Source organism: Heterodontus francisci, chromosome 11 (assembly GCF_036365525.1).
Source record: "Heterodontus francisci isolate sHetFra1 chromosome 11, sHetFra1.hap1, whole genome shotgun sequence".
In the NCBI taxonomy this organism is placed as follows: Eukaryota; Metazoa; Chordata; class Chondrichthyes; order Heterodontiformes; family Heterodontidae; genus Heterodontus; species Heterodontus francisci.
In genome coordinates, this window is record NC_090381.1 from 81,334,387 (window position 1) to 81,358,203 (window position 23,817).

Genomic DNA, 23,817 nt, shown 5'->3' on the forward strand with positions numbered 1-23,817 from the left:
CTTTGAAAGACAAAAATTGTAATGTGGCCCACCACACAAAAAGGTTGGACACCCCTGCTCCAAGCCTTTAACCTTTTACACAAATTTAAAGTCTTGTGTTATATTAGCTCTTTTTAAAATGGCAAAAATCATTTAGGAAATGACTTGATTTCTATGCTCTTGCATGCATTACTTTCACTGGGGGCACATGCTCAATGACAGTTTGAAAGTTGCTGGACTTTTTCTTCTATATAAATGTTGCAATGCTGCTGCTATCCATTTGGAATTGCATTGTTTCAGAACTTCTATTGAGGGGGAAACAGGCACGAAAATCCAAGGAATCTTCATAATCAGCACTGTATGTTCCTCATGAATACAACAGTATGGTGTAATGTGGCTGAGTGATATTGGCAAAAACATGATGCTGCTGACCCATATACAATAGTTAGTAAACTCAAGATAATGGGTAGCTTTAATAGACCTCAATCTATGATGAACAGTCTATGATTCCTTAACAAAATCCATGCTGTATTTGCAGTTTTACAAACTGTCAGTAAAAATTTATTGTGTTTGAATGACCAAGTTAGAAACAGTCATTAACTGATTTTTTTTTCTGCTGTGAATTGGATTAAAGGTCAAGTTTAACAAGTATGTCAAAGATCAGTAACTGCAATGTGCATCATTTACTATCCAGTTTGGGGGCAGATAACCTGAGTGGCCAATGTCATTTGAAAGTTGTCTGTATCACAATTACATTACGTTAAAAGTGGATCTTTGCTAACAGGTAAGAGATTTGGCTTGGACAAAAATTGTTTAGTTTGGAGTACAATCTTACAGATAGTGACTAAACATTTTGTAACTGAACAATACATGCAGTAACTACCGCTCAACTTTTTGCAGAAAAGCTTTTTATTAATAATTGTCTTGTCAGAACAGAATCAAAATCAATAGTGATAGACTGAGCTATAGACATACATGAATTTAAGAGAATCACTTTATTGAGGAACTGAAGGGCGCTCTTTATTTGTAATTGTGTTTATCTAATTTTGTCACTAGCTTTGGTGAGTAAATGACATTTTGTCCATGCAATATTCTGTTTCTGTATTTTACAATCCAGGACTGACTTTAGTAGCCTATCAAGATGAATAAACTAGTATTGGATTCCTACCATTAAGTGAAGGTTAACTATTTATAGCTAGTCTCATCTTAGTAAGGAGTTATCAGTCTGCCTACTTACTGATAAACTGAAGAGGCATGTGTCAGAAAGACATGACATCCAATTCAGATTGCAAAGGGGTACTATTGTTATGACCACATCCCTGCCCCCTGCAACCCCTCCACCCCGCCCCCCCCCCCCCCCCCCACCCCCACACCAACCATTAACCATTGCACTGTGGCATATCTCGATATTGGGCAGTATGGGAACAATCGTGATCACGAGATGTAGAGATCACTTATTGATACAATCAATGCTGCTGAATCCCAAGAGAATATCCATGACAGACTCAACATTGTAATTCCAATTAAATTATGGTTGGGACAATTGTAAATGTGTGTTAAATGCAAAACCATTCCTTTATACACTAAAACGAAAGTGAATGAGAAACTTTTCAAGGTTTAAAGCAGATATCTTTTAGTGATCTCAACATCTTCTAGCACACAAGTAGCAAAATGTTTTCACAATTTATATTTACTTTTGTAAAACTCTTGTATTATACCCATCAAGATCTAAAATGTCATACAAATGAGAAAAATTGAGAAATAGATTTGCAAGCTTTATACTACCTGAAAAGTGCTTAATCTTCCTTTCACAGTACTGCTCTGCAGTGGGCATCACTTCCATCATCCTTCGCCCCCACTGAGCAATGGGCTTCCCTTGAATAGCATATGATATAAAAAGTGCTGTACAGAAAGTACCTAGAAACCCTACAGATGAATATGTTTTAATGTTAATGTTTCAGATAGTAAATTACAACCATTCTGAAGTGTTTTGAATATTAAAGTAACAATCAGCTTTTTCCATTGCATATCTTTTAAGAACAGAAAATGTTTAACTGTACAATAGCATGTGCAGTTCACTATACAATTTTGTTCCATAATATCAAAAATCAATGCAATCAAGTTCAGACAGTAGGCCTGCCATTCTTGGACCCAGCTTGATTGCAAATTCCCAGTGCATGAAAGATACCAGAGTAAAATCAATGTACAGTGTAATATAGCATGGTGGTGTACAATATATTGAAACAATAGTACAATGCAAACCTAAATATAATTCAGGTACAAATCTAAAGAATACACAAAACACCAACTGAAGATATCTTCTTCTCTTTCAGGTCTTCACTTCCATGCCAGTCTCAAAAACTTTACTTGAATCAGCGGATGCACAAGAGTAGGTCAGAAGACACACCCTAGAATCTTTGCACCCTCCTTAAGTCTTCACACTAAATGCCCACCCACCCCCCACCGAGATTGAAAACTTGCTGTGCGGAGAATTGGGAAGATAAATCTGCATCCTTCTCGTAAGCCATGTTGTTGCATCACACTCAAGATATACAATGTGCAGTATCATTATATAGGACAGATTAAAGAGGAGAGTGATATGTGTACTGTGTACAGTTCTGCCTGCCATATTATAAAAAGGATATGGACTGGGGAAGGTGCAAAAAAGGTTTACAAGGGTGAAACCAGAAATGTGAGGCTAAACCTATCAGGAAAGTTTGAACAGGCTGATCTCTTTTCTCTTGAAAAGAGAAGTCTGAGGGGTGATATAGAGGTCTGTAAAAATTATGAAAGGCATTGATAAGAGTAATCACAGGATGTTTCCAATTATGGGGAAAAGCAAAACGAGAGTCCATCAATATAAGATAATCACCAAGAAATCAAATCACCAAGAATTCAGAAGAAACTTCTTTAGCCAGAGAGTGGTGAGAATATGGAATGTGCTACCAGTGAAATGGTTCACATGAATAGTATAGGCGTATTTAATAGGAGGCTAGATAAGCATATAAGAGAGAAGGGAATAGAGGGTTATTCTGCTAGAGTTAGATGAGGAAGGATAGTGGGAGGTTCATGTGAAGCATAAATACCAGCATGGACTGGTTGGGCATAATGGCCTGTTTCTATGTAATTCTATTAATATAGATGAGATTTTAAAACAAGATGGAATAAACCAGAATCTAATTCAGTAATGTATTGGTTAAGAACGTTACACAATTTATATTACATTTTTCCTAATTGTTTTACTTATGAATGCAGAGATTATAAAATTTATTATAATAAAAACAGAAAGTGCTGGAAATACTCAGCAAGTCTGGCAGCATCTGTTGAGAGAGAAACAGAATTAATGTTTCAGGTCGATGACCTTTTATCATTCTCCACAGTTGCTGCCAGACCTGCTGAGTATTTCCAGCGCTTTGTTTTTATTTCAGATTTGCAGCATTCACGGTATTTTGCTTTTATTATAAATTTACTGTTTACTTCAATAAAGTGCTGTTATTTACAGCACCTACATTTTATAGCATTACACAGTGGTGTAGGCCAAGTTGTAAAGAGCTTTTCTCTCCAATGTAGCTTTTGGTGGGTTTCTGAGTATCTCATTAGAATTGAGGCCCGGATATATCTATTTCAGTGTCTGTCCTGTGAATTCTATTGGCAGAAAATATGAACAGATTTCTTTTATGGTTTTTGGTATTGCAGTGGAACAATTGTCTTGATGATTATCAGGCACACGTATTTATTATTAAAAGGGTATTACTTAATCCTTTGCGTGTTACCTGCTGGATAACTGTGAGTCATTCGACCACATTCAATGCTGGCTTGCAGGAGGTCATTCAGTTGCTCTGCCTTTGAATAGCACATACCGATACACATTGTTCTCGTAGCTGCTCCAAATTTAGGTTCTGTGAATTGGCACGTGACAGCCAATTAATAGTGGTGCTTCAAATTCCACAGCACTTGTACATACCAAAGTTATTAAAAACAAATACTAATTACTATTACATTTTAAGACAACAGTTAATTGAATTGCAAACATGGTTGATAGTAAAACATTTATCTCATTCCTTTAATATCTAAGAAGGAGAAAAATTCAATGTGCTGACTGAATTACTAAAGCTCATATTTATGATCTAATGGTAAATCCATATGCTGTTCAAGTTCTATGGAAATGAAATCAGTACAATGTTCAGTCACAAAAAAGTGCAATCTGTTCAAACTGTGCCTTTAGCTTTGAAATGGAATTTCAACTTCTATCACAAAATTGCTGTATACATCAGCCTATTTCCAGTAACTCATTCACCAAAACATTCAGCATTATGTAAATTTACAATACCAGATTATTTTGAACACCTTTTGAAATGACAATTACTTGGATTATTCAAACTTCCAACAAAAGTTTAGAATTATATACCATTCACTGCTTTTACTTGTAAAACAAAAAACAATAAAATTGAGTGGTTTGCTGTCCTGGTCATCTTTGTTTATCCCAGAATGACATGTGTTGCAAGCTTCTCTGTTCACAATAGAAAAGTAAGGTATATGCACAGTTCCTACATTCCAGATTGTAACATGAAGATTTTGTCAGAGATTGGCATTCTTTGAAATTGTTAACACTGAACGCCATCACCTCAAACAAGCCCCTGCCCTGCCCATCATTGTTTTCTAAAGTAAATAGATAGAAGTTACTTCACAGAAACAGGCCATTTGGCCCAACCAGTCTGTGTTGGTGTTTACCCTACATGACTTTTGAGTAAAGAAGCTTCTCCTGCTCTCTGCTTTAAATTTCTTAAATTCAAGCTTGTATCTGTAGCCTCTCATTCTTTACCTCAAAGCTACTGAAACAGTCTGCTCCTATCTCACTTATCATATCTTTTCACAATTTTAAGCACGTTACTATATTGCCCCGTAATCTGTGTTGTTATAACAAAAAAAGACCCAATGTTTTATATCTTTTTGTGTGTGTAATTCCTCATACCAGACAGCATCTAGTCAATCTGTGCTGTACCCTCTCTAAAGCCTTAATATCCTTCCTATCATGTGAAGCCCAGTACTGCAAACAGTACTCTAATTGTGGCTTATGGTTTTATGTAGGTTCATCATGACATCTTGGCATTTATGTTCTGTACTTTATAAAACCTAGAAGCTTTTTCTCATAGCTTCATCAACCTGAGTTACTGTCGTTAATGTTCTGTGTATGCATACCCCCAAATCCTCTTCCCTTTCATTATACCGAGCCTAGTTCCATTCAAAGTACAATTACCGCTGTTTTTTAAAAAAAACTGACATTGAATTCCATTTGCCACTTTTCAGCCTATTCCCTTATCTTGTCAATAGCTGTTTACAACTTCCTTTGGTCTTCTACAGAATTAACTATATCTTCTATTTTGGTATCATCTGAAATTTCAACACCACTCCCTCTTGGCCTATATCCAAATCATTGATTATATACAGTGAATGGAAGTGCTCCAGAACTGAATCCTGAGGAATACACTTCCAACCACTCTAAGAAATTCCTACTCTCCATTTTCTCCATTCTAAAAAATGTTTAATCTCATTTGCTATCCTCCCTGTAATTCCATACCCCTTAAACTTCTCAAATAAATTCCCATGTGGTATCTTTCCTAAAGTCCATGCACACTACATTCACTGTATTTCCCCTATCGACCATGTCTATTATCTCTTCAAAGAATTCAACGGGTTTTGACAAGAACAATCGTCTCTTTTGAAATCTGTGCTAGCTGCTTCAAGCTATTTTTTGCTATGAAGATATGTGGTCGTTTCATCCTAAATTTAAAAACTTTGCCATTCACAGGTGTTCAGCTTACTGGCCTGTAATTACCCAGATTAACTATGTTTTCCTTTTTAAAAATGAGTACATTAGCAACACTCAATATAATTCCTAGGGCCTTTGCAATTTCCTCCCTCAATTCCTTCAGGATCCTGGCAGGTATCCATTTTAGGCTTTGACACTTATCTCTTAGGTTTGCTAACATTTAAGATTTTCATTTTATCTGCCAGAGTATCACTCATCTCTCTCTTGTGGAATATTGCTGGTGCAGATGGCTGCCATCCTTCCATACTTAACAGTCACTGCATTTAAAAAAAACAATTGGGTAAAAATGCTTTGAAATTTTAGCAGGGATGTGGTAAAGGGCCATAAGCTCAAGTGTGACTATTCCATGACTTGTCCAGCTTTCCACTGCGAGATCTAGCTTGACCACACTGAACAGTATCACACCTTCCTCTCCAAAGCTAAATTTTCCAGGAACATCATGGAGGGAAACAATAATCCCAGATTCCTCTTCTCAATGACAAATATTCCTGCAACCTCTTAACTGCCTCTCCACCTCAGCACTAACAATAATGCAAGGAACTTATGGACTTCTTTGTCTCCAAAAGTATGACCATCCATGCAGCTGCTTCAGCCACTACCTCTCCTGACCTCACATCCATCTCCAACAATCTCCCAGCCTCCAAATCACTTCATCCTGATTCCGTATAACTCTGTAGTTTCCTCCCCATTGCTCCCAATTCCCTCTTCAAATTATTTTCCGTGAGGACCATTTCCTGCTCTCTCAATCCTCTTCCACCCAACGTATGATCATTTAGTTATCTTTCTTAATCCTATGCTCACCAACAGTGTAAATGGGTCCCTCTGGTCAGGAATCACCCCCCCCCCCCCCCCCACATTCAAAATTGCCATCATCTCATGCTCTTCAAAAAGCATACCCAAGCCATTTTGTTCTCACCAACTACCATCCAAGTTCCAATCTCCATTTCCACTCCAAAGTCCTTAAGACTGTTGTCACCTCCCCAATTCATTTTGTTCTTTGGTGTCATCTTCTTCCCAGAAGGTTGATTGCCATGGATCTCCACCTCTGTCTGTTCTGTGCTGCTCTTACACATTCCACATAAACAACTGCATCCAGTCCATTACACCCGTCATCCACTTTCTCCTCTGCTTCCGTTTCCTACGTCTTCCATTGACCTTTCCTTCCAATAATTGTTTCTATCTACCTTCTGCTCTAATGATGTGACCGCTCCCATAACTCACTGTTTGCAACCCTTAAGTTTGGTTTCTGCCCCACTGTCAGCACCAAGGTTGTACTGATCATAGTCACATGATATCTTCTGTGACCTTGGTACATTATCTCTCCTTGACCACTCCTGTAATGTTGATCATTTTCCTCCACTGCCTTTCCTCTCATACTTCAAACTACATATGAGCAATAGCATAGAAGATTTGTATAAAAGTACTGAGGTTGACTCATGAACTGTTTTCTTTTCATTTTGTGCACAGTGCACCTTGGATCACAAAGGAATCTCCAATTCAGATTAATGGATGACCAACTGCTTTGGTGAGAACAGCTGTAAATTAGCAATTGATTAACTTGCAATCAGTCACTAACTCTTCACTGTGAATGTCATCATACAATGACCATAAGAAGCATACTGGCTATTCATGTTAAATCAGCTGCACAAGCTTAAACAGCATATAAAATATATAAAGAAAATCTAATTTTAGGGTTCAATTGAAGACTATGGAGTGTGAACTGAATCAGTCGGAATCTGACTATCACTGGTTTGTACTAAATCACCGTCATTAATTTTTTTGTTTGTGGGATGTGGGCATCGCTAGCTAGGCCAGCATTTATTGCCCACCCCTAATCACCCTTGAGCTGAATGGCGTGCTAGACCATTCAAGAGTCAACCACATTGCTGTGGGTCTGGAGTCACATGTAGGCCAGACCAGGTAAGGACAGTAGATTTCCTTCCCTAAAGGACATTAGTGAACCAGATGGGTTTTCACAACAATTGATAATGATTTCATGGTCACCATTAGACTAGTTTTTTTTTAAATTAGGTATTCCAACCCATGCCCCCAGAGTATTAACCTGGGCTCTGGATTACTAGTCCAGTGACTAGTCCACTACGCCACCGCCTCCTCATTATCCTTTATTTTCGTTCTGTCGTAACTCCAATCTACCTACATTTTCCCTCATTAATATTTCAGTCTTGATGCACAAATGACTTATTAGCGTAAAATTACAGGAAATTGTTTTCACCTCTTCTACTTAACGGTGTGTATCCTTTGGAGATATAGTTTTTTGTCTGCACTCCGTCTGATACTGATTTTGGATGACGGGTCTGATATCTATGCAATGTAATGAGGTATCTTTTTGCTGCCTGGCTGCAAAGTTCTTGCAAGGAATCCCATCCTGAAAGCACAGCACAGATGGTATATTACTATTAACATGCTAAATCTTAAACGCATAAAAGAGATACCTTAAATGTGCAATCCGTTCAATATATAGAATGTAACAAAAAAAAAGCCCTGAAGATGCTGGATATACCCATCCGGTTAACGTTCTGATGAAGGAACCACACACACCCTGTTTTCTCTTAGCAGATGCTAACGAAGCAGCGGTGTATTTCCTACATTTTATCTTAGGGGATGTACCTCCACTATTAAAGTCTTTATGTTGAAAATCTATACCGTGCCATTAAAAAATGATGTGATCTTTGGAAAGATAACTGGTGAAATGACCTCTTTATTATGCTGGTGAGAAGAAGAAGAAGAAGACGTGACTTGTAGTCTGCTTTCCAAACTACTTCTACGTGGTTATTATTCATGAACACTAAAATTAGATAAGCCTTTAGTTTGTCTTTTGAGACAGTTCGAAATTTACCTTTCACATTCAAATATGGATGAAAGAAAAGGATAGCATTTTGTGTTTGGGATTTTCGTTTCGTTTTAGAATAGCACTTTTGATAAGCGAGTTTAACGAGCTTGTTACAGTATAGGAAAAGAGTGGTGTCGGGTTGATCGTTTAAATCGTGCTTTTAATTACGTTAAAGGCGCTCTATAAATCGCAAGTTGTTGTAAAATCACACTTTAGAGGTCCGAGGCAAAGAGCAGAAAATATAGACGCAGTGATGTCAGAGCCGCTTTTCAGCATTTGAATCTTCACAGATAAAAATCACGAGTGTTATATGTGCAGTGGAATGGTGTGAATTAGCTTGTGTTTATTGGTGGACATAGATAAGCATTACCAATGTCAAGCAGCTGATGAACAGCAGTACTTAATATTACCTAACAGGGACAAAGGGGAAGAGAAAAAAAGAGAAAGCAAGGGCAAGAAACAGAAGAGCAAGAAGAAAGAAAAGCGAAGACTAAAAGACTCACCAGAAGCTAACGCTTCAGCAGTTGCCATGTGCATGAGAGTATCAAATGGAGCCTGCCACTGAAATGATTTTGAAATCATTGTGTCAATCTCTCCTGATAAATCAGACTCAGTCAATTTTAGTCCAGGTTTGTTGCACTCGTGACAAACATTGTGATAGCCCATGGCATTCCCGAGCGCTCCCAGGACCATGGCAGCTTCGTACCGCTCCATTGTACCGGCTCCCAGAACCTTGAGCTCGCAGTCAGGGTTTCCTCGACTGTTTTCACGAATCCACGTCAAGGTCTAATGTACAGTCTGCTCTTTTGGAGTCCCGCCCCATTGCCTGCCGATTGGACCTTTAACATCACAAGCATCCTATCTGAAAGGCACGAACTGCAAGTTTCATTCAAAGCGTCTTGAAATGTCCTGATCAACTCGATAGCACTGCAGTTTTGTCGTCGACAGTATTTTAAAATAGACTCATTTAGAGTTTCAATTTTATTCAGATAGCGAACCGACATCTAAAACTAAATGATTTATCTCGGGTTGACACTGTACTTATGATGGCCAATACAAACTACTCACCTGTGTGTGTGTGAGAGAAATTTATCAGTTCAGCTTGAACTTTAGTCTGGATGCAGGAGAGGTTTTTTTTGCCTGATGCTCGCCATTTAAACGAGTTCTGAAATTTACAATCCGATTCCCAGAAGACTCAAGTCCGATACGACAAATCTACAGTCACATGTTGTGAAGAGACTGTAAGACTGTGTGAGGTCAGAGATGCTTAGTGTGTCAGCAGGAAAGAAATTTATTCTTGGATTTTTCTCACCCATTTCGTCTCGTTATCTGAAATATAATGGCAATGTGCAGAAAATGCTCTAGTAATAACGTTCTAAAATATTTTGGCACAAAATGCTACTGAAGTTGTAGGAGAGTTATAGTTCAAATTTCTTCGTCAACACGATGTTGTTTATTTTGTTATAATTACAAATATATTGCAGTGACAAAGTCAAGTATTTCTGCAGACTTTCTATTCAGGTTTTGTGGCTGGATCAAATCCCTAAAATAAACACCGATTAGAAGCACATAGGAAACGTTGGGAATTATGCCGAAGACATTGCACTTTATCTACTATTAATACTATTAGTAATTTACAAATATTTACAAAGTTTAATAATATGCAATAAAGTTTAGAATAAGGTCACTTCTACAAATGAAAGTGCGAAGCATTGCGAAGTATTTCTACGGATTTGCTTGCGAGATCAGGATTCAGGATCTGATTAAATGCGCATAATATGATGCTTATCTAAATCCAGACAGCCCTGATCATTAGATTATGTCACCAAGTGATTGTTTTGACTTATCTTCATGAGTCCAACTTCAAATAAAGGGCCATCTGTTATTTGCTTTGTCGCCGTTACAATCTTATATTTAATAATTGCAAAATACATTTTGTTTTAGTTAGGATTATAACAAGAACTATCCGGTCAATTTGATTTTCAATAGTTGCACATCTGAATTAAGTAACATCCTGTTGTCCATATGCTGATTGTTAATAATATAGTTCTATATTGGTCTTAGAGCGAAGACCAAAGTACGGAAAGTCCTCATCAGGGAACTCCTCTTTGCTGACGATGCTGCATTAACATCCCACACAGAGGAGTGTCTGCAGATACTCATGGACAGGACTGCTGCTGCCTGCAATGAATTTGGCCTAACCATCAGCCTCAAGAAAACGAACATCATGGGACAGGATGATAGAAATGCTCCATCCATCAGTATCGGCAACCACGCTCTGGAAGTGGTTCAAGAGTTCACCTACCTAGGCTCAACTATCACCAGTAACCTGTCTCTAGATGCAGAAATCAACAAGAGCATGGGAAAGGCGTCCGCTGCTATGTCCAGACTGGCCAAGAGGGTGTGGGAAAATGGCGCATTGACATGGAACACAAAGTCCGCGTGTTTCAAGCCTGTGTCCACAGTACCTTGCTCTACGGCAGCGAGGCCTGGACAATGTATGTCAGCCAAGAGCGATGTCTCAACTCATTCCATCTTCGCTGCCTCTGGAGGAATCCTTGGCATTGGGTGGCAGGACCGTATCTCCAATGCAGAAGTCCTCGAGGTGGCCAACATCCCCAGCATATATACCCTACTGAGCCAACAGTGCTTGAGATGGCTTGGCCATGTGAGCCGCATGGAAGATGGCAGGATCCCCAAGGACACATTGTACAGCGAGCTCGTCACTGGTATCAGACCCAACGGCCGTCCATGTCTCCGCTTTAAAGACGTCTGCAAACGCGACATGAAGTCCTGTGACATTGAGCACAAGTCGTGGGAGTCAGTTGCCAGTGATCGCCAGAGCTGGCGGGCAGCCATAAAGGCAGGGCTAAAGAATGGCGAGTCGAAGAGACTTAGCAGTTGGCAGGAAAAAAGACAGAAGTGCAGGGAGAGAGCCAACTGTGTAACAGCCCTGACAATCAATTTTATCTGCAGCACCTGTGGAAGAGTCTATCACTCTAGAATTGGCCTTTATAGCCACTCCAGGCACTGCTCCACAAACTACTGACCACCTTTGGGCGCTTACCCATTGTCTCTCAAGACAAGGAGGCCAAAGAAGAAAAAGGTTCTGTATTACAGCCTTGTGGTTTTAAAATCTCTCTCTTTTAATAGACAGCGACCTATATAAATTTAGATAGTATTAAATCTGAGCATGAATACTAACATTCACACGATAAATACCTGAAGAGGAAAAAAATTACAGGGCTATGGGAAAGAGCAAGGAAGTAGTACTACTGGATAGCTCTGTCAAAGAGCCGGCACAGCCACGATGGGCCGAATGGCTTCGTTCAGTGCTGCATCATTCTATGATTCTATGTTTTTTCTGAAGCCTAACAATTTTGCCATGCTCAATATTGACAATTACTCTTAGGTTTGGAGCAGGTTTATGATATTCAGTAGCAAATTGGTCTGCTCATTTAAGACCACAGCTCTAAGGATATAAATACTGGCAACTATAGTTATAACCTGTTGAACTCAATCAGATGGTAACTGCAATTTCTCGTAAAGTTCAAGTTCCAAGATTTAACAAAAAAGATCGGTTGACCTTTGTAGCAAAGTGTAAGATTTGGTATGTGACAGATAACATGCGAGTTGCTCGAATCTTATATATTATAGATTAGAATGCAATATTTGAGTGCTCAGTAACACAACCACAAGAATCTAAATATTAACATCCTCCGAAGCGAGGGTTCGGAACTTCATCCTCGATTCAACGTGGCCTTGTTCATACAGAACATACTCACTTTAATGAACTTGTACATTCTGGTATCCGGGTCTGATTTCACATTTAGTATTTCACTTCCATTTTGAAGGGAGTTATAATTCACAGTTATAGAGTCTGGCGGAGCACAGAAATAAACACATACACAAACACAACAAAAACTATTTGTATTTATATCGCATCTTACAGAATTCATAGGCTGTGGTCAGCAAACAATCTACAATGCCATCTTTGGATGGGGGTGACGCCTCAAAACCTCGCTCCAACTGCTTACCTAAACAAGGAGCCGTTATAAACTATGCTGTTAGAAGGATGTCTTTTTCACACTCCAGATATCACACACCAGAGGCCACAGATGTAAAACACCTTGGCAAAAAAAAAACCCAGAAAGTCAATCGTTGACATGGAGCCAGAAATTCCCAAGCACTTTCCAATCAACAAAACCTCCACATCATACACTAGGTAAACGTTGCTCGTCCTAAGGTTGTGTTTACTTAACACTTAGATTGTGTACTATATGATTTGATACTCACTTAAGTCCTCATAAGATCCGTTAGATATTAAAACGAATTTCTTAAATCAATGACACCTTACTTGAGTCTTCAGACCGTGCAGTTTCCCTATTTGTATACAAAGAAAACACATTCTTGTTAGTCATGAGCGGAAGACATTCTTATAATCTGAAAATGTACCTGTTCAAGTATAATTTTTACCCAAAATGTGGTCGAGCGTCTATACATAACGTTCATATATTGTACAAGTACGATTGTAGCTGAAATTTGGGGATGGGATCACAAAGTCAGTTCTATATTGACAATGTAATCACAATTTATGCTTTATCTTTGTTACGATTGCTTGAATATAAAACGAATAACCTGAGGAACTCCTGCTCAATGAATAGTGTTCGGCAGATTTTGGAATGCAGACGGGGTCTACAAAATGTCATTAAGAGCGTTGGTAAATATATACATTACTGAATCAACAACTTAATATTAGTTGATGTAAATAATATGCTGAGTACCACTGTAAATTGTGCCGTTTCAACGTTGTCTAGATAAGCAGGTAAGATTTCAGCGGCTTTACTACTGCAAATGGAGATTCTGTTTATTTGTGGGTCGTCAAATTATATAATCTTAAATTTGCTACAAATGCGTTTTCTTGGCTGGAAAAATGCGTAGTGACAAGGAATGCTGAGTGACATTTTACAGCAGAGTATAATTCATTTGGCCGATTGTATCCTGACCTGTGACTCCCTTAAGTTCTGTAAGTTTGATTTTAAGAGGAGCTAGGAGATGTTTTTTATCAGAGCATTGTATTATGTAAATTAATCTTACTCATAATATTGATATTATGTGATGTGCTAACAACACGAGCGTTTAGTATTAAGGTAAAAATATAGATGTATAACACTCTGGGATGTCCTGAGGTCGAGAAAGGCGTTACATAAATGCAAGTTCTTTTTTTCCCTTTCTTTACCTTTAAGTATTTGGTATTCTGAGGCAAAGGTTCACAAAATTTCTTTCAGTCCTAACCCTCAGGTATACTCCATAATATTTATGCAAAATTCCACCACCATTATTAAAGCCTGACCAGTTCCTTTACGTAGATGACTTTTCCACAATGACATTTCCATGGTTACAGCAGGCCATGTGTTCCGCAGAGTAAGTTTAATTAAAGCAGCTCTCTCTCACACACACATATTTAAATTCTATTTTGATAGGGCACACTCGCCAAAACAAAACTAATTTACGAAGCTAACGTTTTGGAAACAGTTGACCTTTAGCAATGGGTATACAGTATATTCCAGATTTTTTATGTAAGCGATTACTTAGATAACATTCAACTTCGTGATCAGCAACCCAGCTGAATCTGAATTTCAATGTAATTCTTAAATTGCAGACTAAGATACCATATTTTCACAAGATAAAACATTACCTTACGTTGTGGCAGAGAGGGGTGTGTTGTCAAACCAAACGCCATAGTATATAACTATTTGTGAGAAAGTATATATAAGAATATTCTTATAGTTATTAGGCAAGGCTGCGTAGTTTTGAAGGTTTACTTTAGCTATGAAGCTGTAAGAGCAAAAGAAAGAAGAGGGATCTTGGCCCCAGTTGGACATTTTACAGCATGGTTAGCAAAAAGAATTTTACCAACAGCCACCCGTTCAATATAAAAACAAGAAACGCTGGAAATACTCAGCAGGTCTGGCAGTATCTGTGGAGAGAGAAGCAGAGTTAACGCTTCAGGTCAGTGACCCTTCATCAGAACTGACCTGAAACATTAACTCTGCTTCTCTCTCCACAGATGATGCCAGACCTGCTGAGTTTTTCCAGCATTTCTTGTTTTTATTTCAGATTTCCAGCATCTGCAGTATTTTGCTTTTATTTTACCCGTTTAGTTTAGTTATACAGCACTGAAACAGGCCCTTCGGCCCACCGAGTCTGTGCCGACCAACAACCACCCATTTATACTAATCCTACACTAATTCCATATTCCTACCACATCCCCACCTGTCCCTATATTTCCCTACCACCTACCTATACTAGGGGCAATTTATAATGGCCTATCATTATAACCTATCAACCTGCAAGTCTTTTGGCTGTGGGAGGAAACCGGAGCACCCGGAGGAAACCCACGCAGACACAGGGAGAACTTGCAAACTCCACACAGGCAGTACCCAGAATTGAACCCGGGTCGCTGGAGCTGTGAGGCTGCGGTGCTAACCACTGCGCCACCCCAGGGTTTAATATACCCTGATTAGCCACATCACAGTTTCTGGCTCAGAGCAGACGATGGATGACCAGTGCATCACTTAAGAGGTTGGAGGTATAATAGTAGATCTACAACTTAGAAATAAGAGCTTTTTTTTTTATTTCCAAAATATACTTTATTCATAAAAATCTGTAAACATTACATTGCCAAACAGTTTCCAAACAGCATGAAAAAATACAAACATTGCAAAAGAGATCAGTTTCTTTCAATAATGTCATGAGTTTCTTCCCAACCCTTCCGTTTCACAATTGTCATGTCAATTACAGTTTTACATTTACAGCAATTGAGAATATTAACGATACAGTTCGAGGGGCTTCCCATGGTTCCAGCCCCTCAGTCCAGCTTGGTGGGGGAACCTTACACTGTGGTCTTTCCCCATTGAGCCTTTGCTGCGGCTGCCCCAAGCTTTAGTGCGTCCCTCAGCACGTAGTCCTGGACCTTGGAATGTGCCAGTCTGCAACATTCGGTGGTGGACAACTCTTTGCGCTGGAAGACCAGCAAGTTTCGGGCAGACCAAAGGGCGTCTTTCACCGAATTGATAGTCCTCCAGCAGCAGTTGATGTTTGTCTCGGTGTGCGTCCCTGGGAACAGCCCGTAGAGCACAGACTCCTGTGTTACAGAGCTGCTTGGGATGAACCTTGACAAAAACCACTGCATCTCTTTCCACACCTGCTTTGCAAAGGCACATTCCAGGAGGAGGTGGGCGACCGTCTCTTCCCCACCACAGCCAACGCGGGGGCACTGTGCAGAGGGGGCGAGACTTCGGGTGTGCATGAAGGATCTGACGGGGAGGGCCCTTCTAATAAGAGCTGAATTACAACCATGCGTTTTGTAAAATAAAGGAAAAGTTTATATGGTGTCTTTCACGACCATAGGATGTCTCAAAGTACCTTACAGTGATAGCAGCCAGAGACTTTTGAAGTGTAGTTGCTGTTACTGTTGTAATGTAGGAAATATGGTAACCAATCTGTGTACAGCAAGCTCCCACCGACAACAATGTGATAATGACCAGATAATCTGTTTTTTCTGATTTTGATTGAGGGAAAAATATTGCCAGGAAACTGGGATAAATCCCCTCCTCTTCCTCAAAATAGTACCCTGGGATCTTTTATGTCAACCTGAGAGGGCACATGGGGCTTCGGTTTAACGTCTCATCCGAAAGCACAGCCTTAATTTTTCTGTTCAAGTCCTGGAGTGGGAATTGAACTCAAAACCTTCTGACTCTGAGCCGAGTGTTCTACACGCCGACTGGCACGATAACACATACAACACGACATGCGGGGAATAGCAGAAGACATAGTAAAATTCACCAGACGAGATTGCACTTTAATAAAAATCGGAGATGCCTATATAACATTTAAAATTTCCTGCGTTGTGCCAATCACCTGACACTTAAGCAAGGAAAGTCTGTCAGTGTTTCGAGGCTTTTTCTTCCTTTTGCGAGTTTGTGCCTGAAGCCGTGTGTGTAAAGTGGGGGGTGCATCATTTTCTATTAATACATATTTTAAAATTATTTCCCTCTAATGGCCCTGCTCTAAATTACCTTTCCCTCCTACACGAAGCAAACCAAATATTTCTCACCCTCTTCCCCCTCAATAGAGTTGCGTGTGTTTCTAAGACAATAATTTTGAAGCAGCCTGTGACAGCACATATTTGCTGCAGGGAGCAAGGGCTGGTGTAGCGGTGCTGTTGTTGCTGCAGGTTGTGAGTTTAGTTTGCGAGGAGGAGTTTAGTTTGCCAGTGAAGTTTGGCTCATCCCCGCCCCGTTCCCGTGGCCGCAGTGGCCGGGCTGCAGGCAGCGAGCGGCGGCTCCAACTTTCTCTCTCTCTCTGTGTGTGTGTGTATGTGGTGGGGAGGGGGGAGTGCGCTGTACTGCGCATGAGTGTCACCCACGGTGACTGCTAATTGTCCGTTTTTTTTTCTTTTTATTTTTTAAAGAGGCCCGAGCGCTTGAAGATGGTGAGTGTTTATCAAATGATCCTTTACATGAAAGCGTACCGGTGGGGGCGACACATCCTTTTTGTAGCGGCGGCCACCCGGTTCGCTTCGGCCCGGCCTGGCCCTCGGTTCCGTGACTAGCCGGGCCCCGCCGCCGCCTCTGCTCCAACACATTTCCCATTGAATGGCTTTCTCTCTCTCGGCGCTGTGAGCATTATAAAAGGGGTTTGGCGTGGCCGCCTGAGGTTACCCCCGAGTGACGGGCCCTCCCTGGGCTCTCACCGGCACCTGGCCTCGGCCAGCACCGGAGGAAAGTGGCTGGCGCCATCGTCACTCGAGGCCCGCTGCTTTCCAGGCCTACACCAGACGGATGTTTGCTGGGGTTTTTTTTTTCATGATTTATTTTTAAACTGAATTGTAGACGAGTTTGTATGGTGGTGACTGAGGGTCGGTTTCACGGGCTGCCCTTCATATTCAGTATTATATAAACTCCTACTCTCTTCCGTATAAAGTGCTGGGGGTGTCTGCTTTTTTTTTAAAATCGCTCTCTTCCTTTTTTTCTATGCCTTTCTCGTCTAAACTGCGTCACTGCAGAGGGTTTCTTGGGTTTTATTCCGATCATATTTTCCGCCAAATAGAAATAGCCAACTAATTTTCTAATGGGGCTAATACTTTGTCTTCAATGTCAACGCTTGTGATCGCCACTCGTAAATTTTAGTTTTTATTAATGGTGTTTTAGGTTTAGCAGTGGGGAAGACTGCTTGTTTTTGGTTTACTGAAAGTTGAAGGAATTGTATTGGATACATTTTTTTAGTGTAGCTCTTTTACACCACCTTGCCTGTCGCTGCTATCCCACGATTCTTTGCTTGTATGATCCATCAGTCAGGACTTTATCACATTTGAACATTGTTAATATTTTGTGTCAAGTCTGAGTTTGGTGAACTTGAATGCATGATTTGCAAAAAAGAAATCTTTTTTTTGGTTGAGAACGGCTTTCCAAGCACTGACAAAAGTAGTTGCTGCACTCATTTGTGCATCTGTATTTTGATTCGTGTTTTTGTGCCTATTTGGAGAGAAATGATTAGTTGTGAGTGAAGAACTAAGTATCAAAGGTTTCAAGTTCTGTTGAGGGACACGAACAAGATGAGTAAGGGTTTTTAAATCATTTGACTTGTACAGTTAACCCCCCCCCCCCCCCCAAAAAAAATACAATAACCCAAGAAATTGGAAAAAGCCTTTAAGTCCTTCTGACACATTTTGGGGTAAAGAAAAGCCTTGTAGTGTTCCAAGAATTTTTACACAGCTGTTGTGTTTTTGATTTTTGTCATTCATAACACTTGTCATTAATACTTTGCAAGGTTAGCATGATTTAAGTACTGAATATTGCCTTTCTGTTCTTTATCTTTTGTACCTGTGGGCGTAGTGATATATGTTGGACAAGTAATTTCTTATCAATTATCTTAAATGCTCTCATTTCAGTGATATCCCAATCATCCAGTCCCTGTGTTAATGTAACAGTATATCAAGAACATGGAATATAATAATGGTTGATATCTGCATTGAATAGCAATGCTAGTATGATCTTGTGAAGCTTGAATCTTGGGGCATTTTTCAGGACAATGTGGTCCGCTTGATCAGTACCCCATCCAACAGATCAAACATCCACTTCCTTCACCACGATAGTACTGGAGCTGCAGTGTGTCCTGCCTAAAGACGCACTGCAATAAGTTGCCAAGGCTTCTTTGGCAGCACCTTGCAAACCTGCAGCCTCCCACCTAGAAGAAGGGGAACGGGTGCATGGAAACAACCATCACCTCTAATGACCTCTCCTAGTTACACACCATCCCGACTTGGACATGTATTGTTCCACTATCGGTCAAAATCCTCAAACTCCCTATCTAACAGCATTGTAGGAGTACTGTCACCATAAGGACTGCAGTGATTCAAAAAGCATGCCCATCACCACCTTCTCAAGGGCAACTAGGGATGAGCAGTAAACGCCAGCTTTGCCAGAGATGTCTGTATCCTGAGAATGAAATACTATGTAAGTTGTATTGAAATGCCCAAAGGTTGGACGAAAATGCCAACAAAATTATTTTATTGGTTGTATTCTCACCAATGGGTTCTGATAACTACTGTAAAATGCATAAGCAGTATTTTCACTCATCTCTTGATTATATCACTGCGTTATATCATTAGTCTACAGGACACTGCACGGCCCCATTTCACTGCTTTGAACTTTTTTTGGCTGTTGAAATTTAGAAATTCCTAACACTTTTCAGAAGTTAGTAAGAAAATAAAAAAAACCTAATTGATTCCTCAGATCAGACTAGCTCAAGTTTTGATTTCATAATGTCAGATTTTTAAAACTTATAAAATGTGGTTTTTTGGATCTTTTGTGCTTGCTTTGGCAAATTGTTAGAAAGCACAACTTTATATTGTGCATGCAAGTAAGAAGTGTTTATCTTTAACATTGGTTTTTAATATTTTTCTCTTTCTCAAAAAAGCCCTAGCTTTTATCCTCGTCTGAGTTAGTTGATCTCAACCAAGTCGCAGTTTGGCGTTCCAGAGTTGGTTAGAGAGGGCAAAGCGAGCTGGGGTTCCTGCTCCTGAGTGCTGTTCAGCAACCTAATGTAGAAGTTCATGTATTTGGACATTGGGTGAGGATATCTGGCATGGGATCAGCTGTGATTCCTCCAGTGTTTGCATAGTGTGCTGGTGCACGCTGTCAGGGTTCATATGAATTATGGCTATCTGGAAAAGATATTAGAGAGCACCTGGAACTTGTGAAACTATACAGCAGCAAGTAGTCAGTGAAGTAGGGAGGGAAATAAATTGGCAAGGAGAAAAAGAAACTCCATCTTTTTTTAAAAGATGTTGCGATTGGAGGAAGAACTGTTACTGTCTTTTTGGAATTCTTTATTTAGTGAGGAGTTATTGGATAACCAGGGAAAATACTCCATTTTCGTATGCATTAATATGCAAGCTTTCTTTGTTTATCTTTCAAAATCGATATACTTTCATTTTCAAGCCCAGTAACTATCTTGGGGTTGCAGACAGTTTAAAGCTAGTTTTTGCAGTTAAATGCAGAACATTTAGATAATATTGCAAAATGTAATACTTCTAAATGCTTTTCAGTCAGACTTTGTATGTGCTTTCATTGAGAGAATGCAGAAAGGTATCCCACTGATTTTGTGACCTTTTCCTACCAGAAATTGTTTCTCAACATAGTTGCATAGCTATGATATTACTATGCCTCATACTGTTTGACTATATTTTATAAGAAAATTGTTTTATTGAAGTCTTTGCACAGATTGATAGAAATCCTTCTTTGTGTGGATTTTACAACATCCATATCTTCACAATTGACTCCATTAAAAATGCAGAATATTCAAGTGAACCAAACTATATCCCACTCACTTCTAGAGCATAACTCTTAAATAGAAATCCTGATCTATGCATAAAGGAGTTCTTAATTTTGTTTAAACTCAGCACAGTAACTTCAATTTACTAATTACATTTGGCATCAAATATTTTTTCTTGCCTCTCTGTTATGGTTGATTTGCTGAATGGTAGACTGTGGAACTAAGGTTTTAAAATTGGCTCTTGGCAATTTGTAAAAATTCTAATTCAAACATAAAATTTCTTAGGCTAGTTAAGGTCTTAAGATTCAGCTTTAGTTGGTTGATTATTTGACCTGTGTAGCTAGTCTCTGAATCCATTTAATAGTTGCAGTTATTTCTATAGTTTCTTCTCTCTTAACTATTTAATGCTTGATAAACCATAATGTTTAAGAAATTGTAACATTTTGAACAGTACATGTGAGTTCTGTATCTCCACAGGAGATCTAAATCCATTTGTCAGATGCACTGCATCTTGGGTTTCAGTCCAGAAATACATGCTGTAATGTCATTGGGATGTGCCAGATCAATCCTGTTTTTGGCATCAGGAAGCTATTTTTAGTTTCTAACAGGGAGGGCAAAAAGACATGAAGAAATATCTGTAACAAAATGTTAGCACAGTGCTCATGTTGAGGTAGGGACAGTATACCCGTAGCTTCTTAGTAATTTACACAAATATTAGAAGATAAACATGAGTTTGATTTGGTAGTACTTGAGTAGAGTTGGGCTACAGTGTGTGTGTGTAGTTTTTCTGTTTAACTCCATGGGTTAGAGCACCTAGACCTTATTTTTGTTTTAGTATTTTAGTCCACTGCAGAAACATGGTCTTGATGTCCACTGATACCAGATTTGGGAGAAGATCCAGATCTAGGTTTTATCCAGATCTTTACCAAAACTCACCACCACTTCTCTCAATTCCTCCACTGTTAAATTGTCAGACTGCTTATCTGACATCCAGTACTGAATGAGCAGAAATTTCCTCCAGTTAAATATTGGGAAGACTGAAGCTGTTGTTTTCGGTCTCTGTTCCCTAGCTACAGACTCCATCCCTCTCCTTGGCAACAGTCTGCGATTAAGCCAGTCTCTTTGCAACCTTGGTGCCATGTTTGACCACAAAATGAGCTTCCGACCTCATATTTGTGCCATCACTGAGGCCACCTATTACCACGTCCGTAACATCACCAGACTTTGCCCCTGTCTCAGTTCATCTGCTGAAACCCTCATTCATGCCATTGTTAGATCTAGACCTGACTATTCCAGTGTACTCCTGGCTAGACTCCCATATTCTACTCTCTGTAAACTTGACGTCATACAAAACTCTGCTGCCCGTGTCTCAACTCGCACCAAGTCCCGTTTCCCCATTACCCCTGTGCTTGCTGACCTGCATTGCTCGCAGTCAAGCAATGTCTTGATTTCAAAATTCTCATCCTTGTTTTCAAGTCCCTCCATGGTCTCGCCCTCCCTATCTCTGTAATCTCCTTCTGCCCTACAATCCTCCAAGATATCTGTGCTTCTCTAATTCTTTGCTTCTGTGCATCCCTGATTTTAATCGCTCCACCATTGGTGGCTGTGCCTTCAGATGTCGAGGCCTCAAGCCATGGAATAAACTCCCTGCACCTCTCCACATCTCTACCTTGCTTTCCTCCTTTTAAGGTGCTCCTTAAAACCTATCTCTTTGACCAAGCTTTTGGTCATCTGACCTATTCTTCTGTCGGTCGGTGTCATAGTTCTATAATGCTCCAGAGAAGCACCTTGGGACATTTTATTACGTTAAAGATGCTGTATAAATAATTGTTGTTGTATTTTAGCTGTCTTGGGGAGGATTGAAATACTATAATTTAAGCCTTGCTCAAAATATCCAATCAACTTCACATTTTATTGAGTGTTAATATTTTTCCATCTGCATACAAAAATAATGTTCTACTAAATGTTATTGCATGCGTCCTGATAAATATGTTACTTAACAAAAGGGTGGCTTTTCAGCTTTACTTTGCTGCTACATTGGGTCCTGGACAGAATTTTTCTTTTTCTGAACTTAATCCAATTTCTCTGTTAACTTCTGGGCTCTACTGTGACTTGCAGCTTTGCTATTGTATACTGAGACTGCATTCTTTGCTGGATTATCTGTTTCACCACCTGCTCTTGTAGATTTGGTTTCTGCTTCTCTCTGAGACTTTTCACTCTGTTGGGCTAGGTCTGATCTGTTCCTGCTGGTTCCCATCCTAACCATGATGCTGCTTCCATGCTGCTGAATTATCTTTGCTGATAGCTGTTTGTTTCTGTGGTTGTTGCTTTTGCACTGGTTGTTCACCCTTTGCTGGACTTGATGGGACTGATTCCTTAAGCTCCTATTCCTGAGTGCTTCTTGCCACCCTATAGCTGCTTCTCAGACCAGCTCCCTCATCTGTACTGATTTGATTGCTTCTTGACCTTTGGCCTTCACGGTATTCTTCTCTTGGCATTCTCCGAAGGGCCCATTATGGCACTCATCACTGCTTCCTTATAGGCAGCAATTTCAACCACCCTGTGCTCTATTGTCAACCTTCCTGTCCATGCATCCGTTGGGGACTAACCTCATCAACCACTTTTGCATCTCATTCGCCCTCACTGCTGTCCCTTTGGACTCTGTCTGTGGATCAAGAATCACTGCCTCTCAACATTTTCCTCCAGAATGTCCTGTTCACTCAATGAACAAGGCCCTTGTCATCCACAGCCTTATTGTGGCTGAAAGTATTGACAATCCTGGCTTTGGTTGAAAGTTGGTTCATAGATGGTGAAATTTTGCTCTTTGCTAAAGTCTCCCTGCCTGGCTGTACTCTTCATCACCTCTATCACCCAAACTGGGAACAGGGGAAGCAGCAGACTCATCACTAAGTCTCCCCTTGATCTCTTTCACCCCCACACACCCAAATTCTGGTTCTCCTTTGAATACCACCTTATCTTGCCTATATTTTAAAATGCTTTTTCTCCGCTACTTCCTTCCAGCCCCATTCCAAAACTTTTCCTGAGATATCCCCACTCCATACCTCTCTGTACACTGCCTCTGTGGTACAGTAGTATTATGGTTGTTATTGGACCAGTAATCCAGAGGCCTCGACTAAGAGAATGTGAGTTTAAAGCTCATCATGGCAGTTTGAGAATTTGTATTTAGTTTTTTAATAAAATGCTATCTGTAGAAGTTCCCATTAAGTTATTGGGTTGTTAATAAAATTCAGCTAGCTTACTAATGACCCTTAGGGAAGGAAACCTGGTGTCCCTATCCTCCTTGGCCAATATATGA

General features: G+C 39.8%; 2 protein-coding genes across 11 annotated transcripts in view; one reads left to right on the forward strand and one right to left on the reverse strand.

Annotated features, from left to right (window-relative positions):
- The window catches only part of LOC137375333 (uncharacterized), a 36,490-nt gene extending 26,992 nt beyond the window's left edge, over positions 1-9,498 (reverse strand). The window contains exons 1-4 of one of the 4 annotated variants that reach the window (XM_068042338.1): positions 9,164-9,497; positions 8,043-8,195; positions 3,753-3,878; positions 1,765-1,854 (exon numbers count right to left, since the gene is read on the reverse strand). In XM_068042338.1, the coding sequence (XP_067898439.1) occupies positions 1,765-1,854; positions 3,753-3,878; positions 8,043-8,195; positions 9,164-9,374 (580 nt within the window). In that variant the 5' untranslated portion in view covers positions 9,375-9,497. Of the gene's footprint in view, positions 1-1,764; positions 1,906-3,752; positions 3,933-8,042; positions 8,196-9,163 lie in introns of those variants that run through there. The other 3 variants (XM_068042337.1, XM_068042339.1, XM_068042340.1) reach the window with 3 other exon arrangements.
- A 7,457-nt stretch (positions 9,499-16,955) lies between these two features.
- Positions 16,956-23,817, forward strand: part of LOC137375334 (DCN1-like protein 1) — a 55,187-nt gene continuing 48,325 nt past the window's right edge. For 4 of the 7 annotated variants that reach the window (XM_068042343.1, XM_068042344.1, XM_068042342.1 and 1 more), the window contains exon 1: positions 16,956-17,157. Coding sequence is in view for 3 of the 7 variants with exons in the window: in XM_068042342.1 (XP_067898443.1) it covers positions 17,155-17,157 (3 nt within the window). In the remaining 4 variants the exon portion in view is untranslated. Of the gene's footprint in view, positions 17,158-18,788; positions 19,181-23,817 lie in introns of those variants that run through there. The other 3 variants (XM_068042347.1, XR_010975988.1, XM_068042341.1) reach the window with 3 other exon arrangements.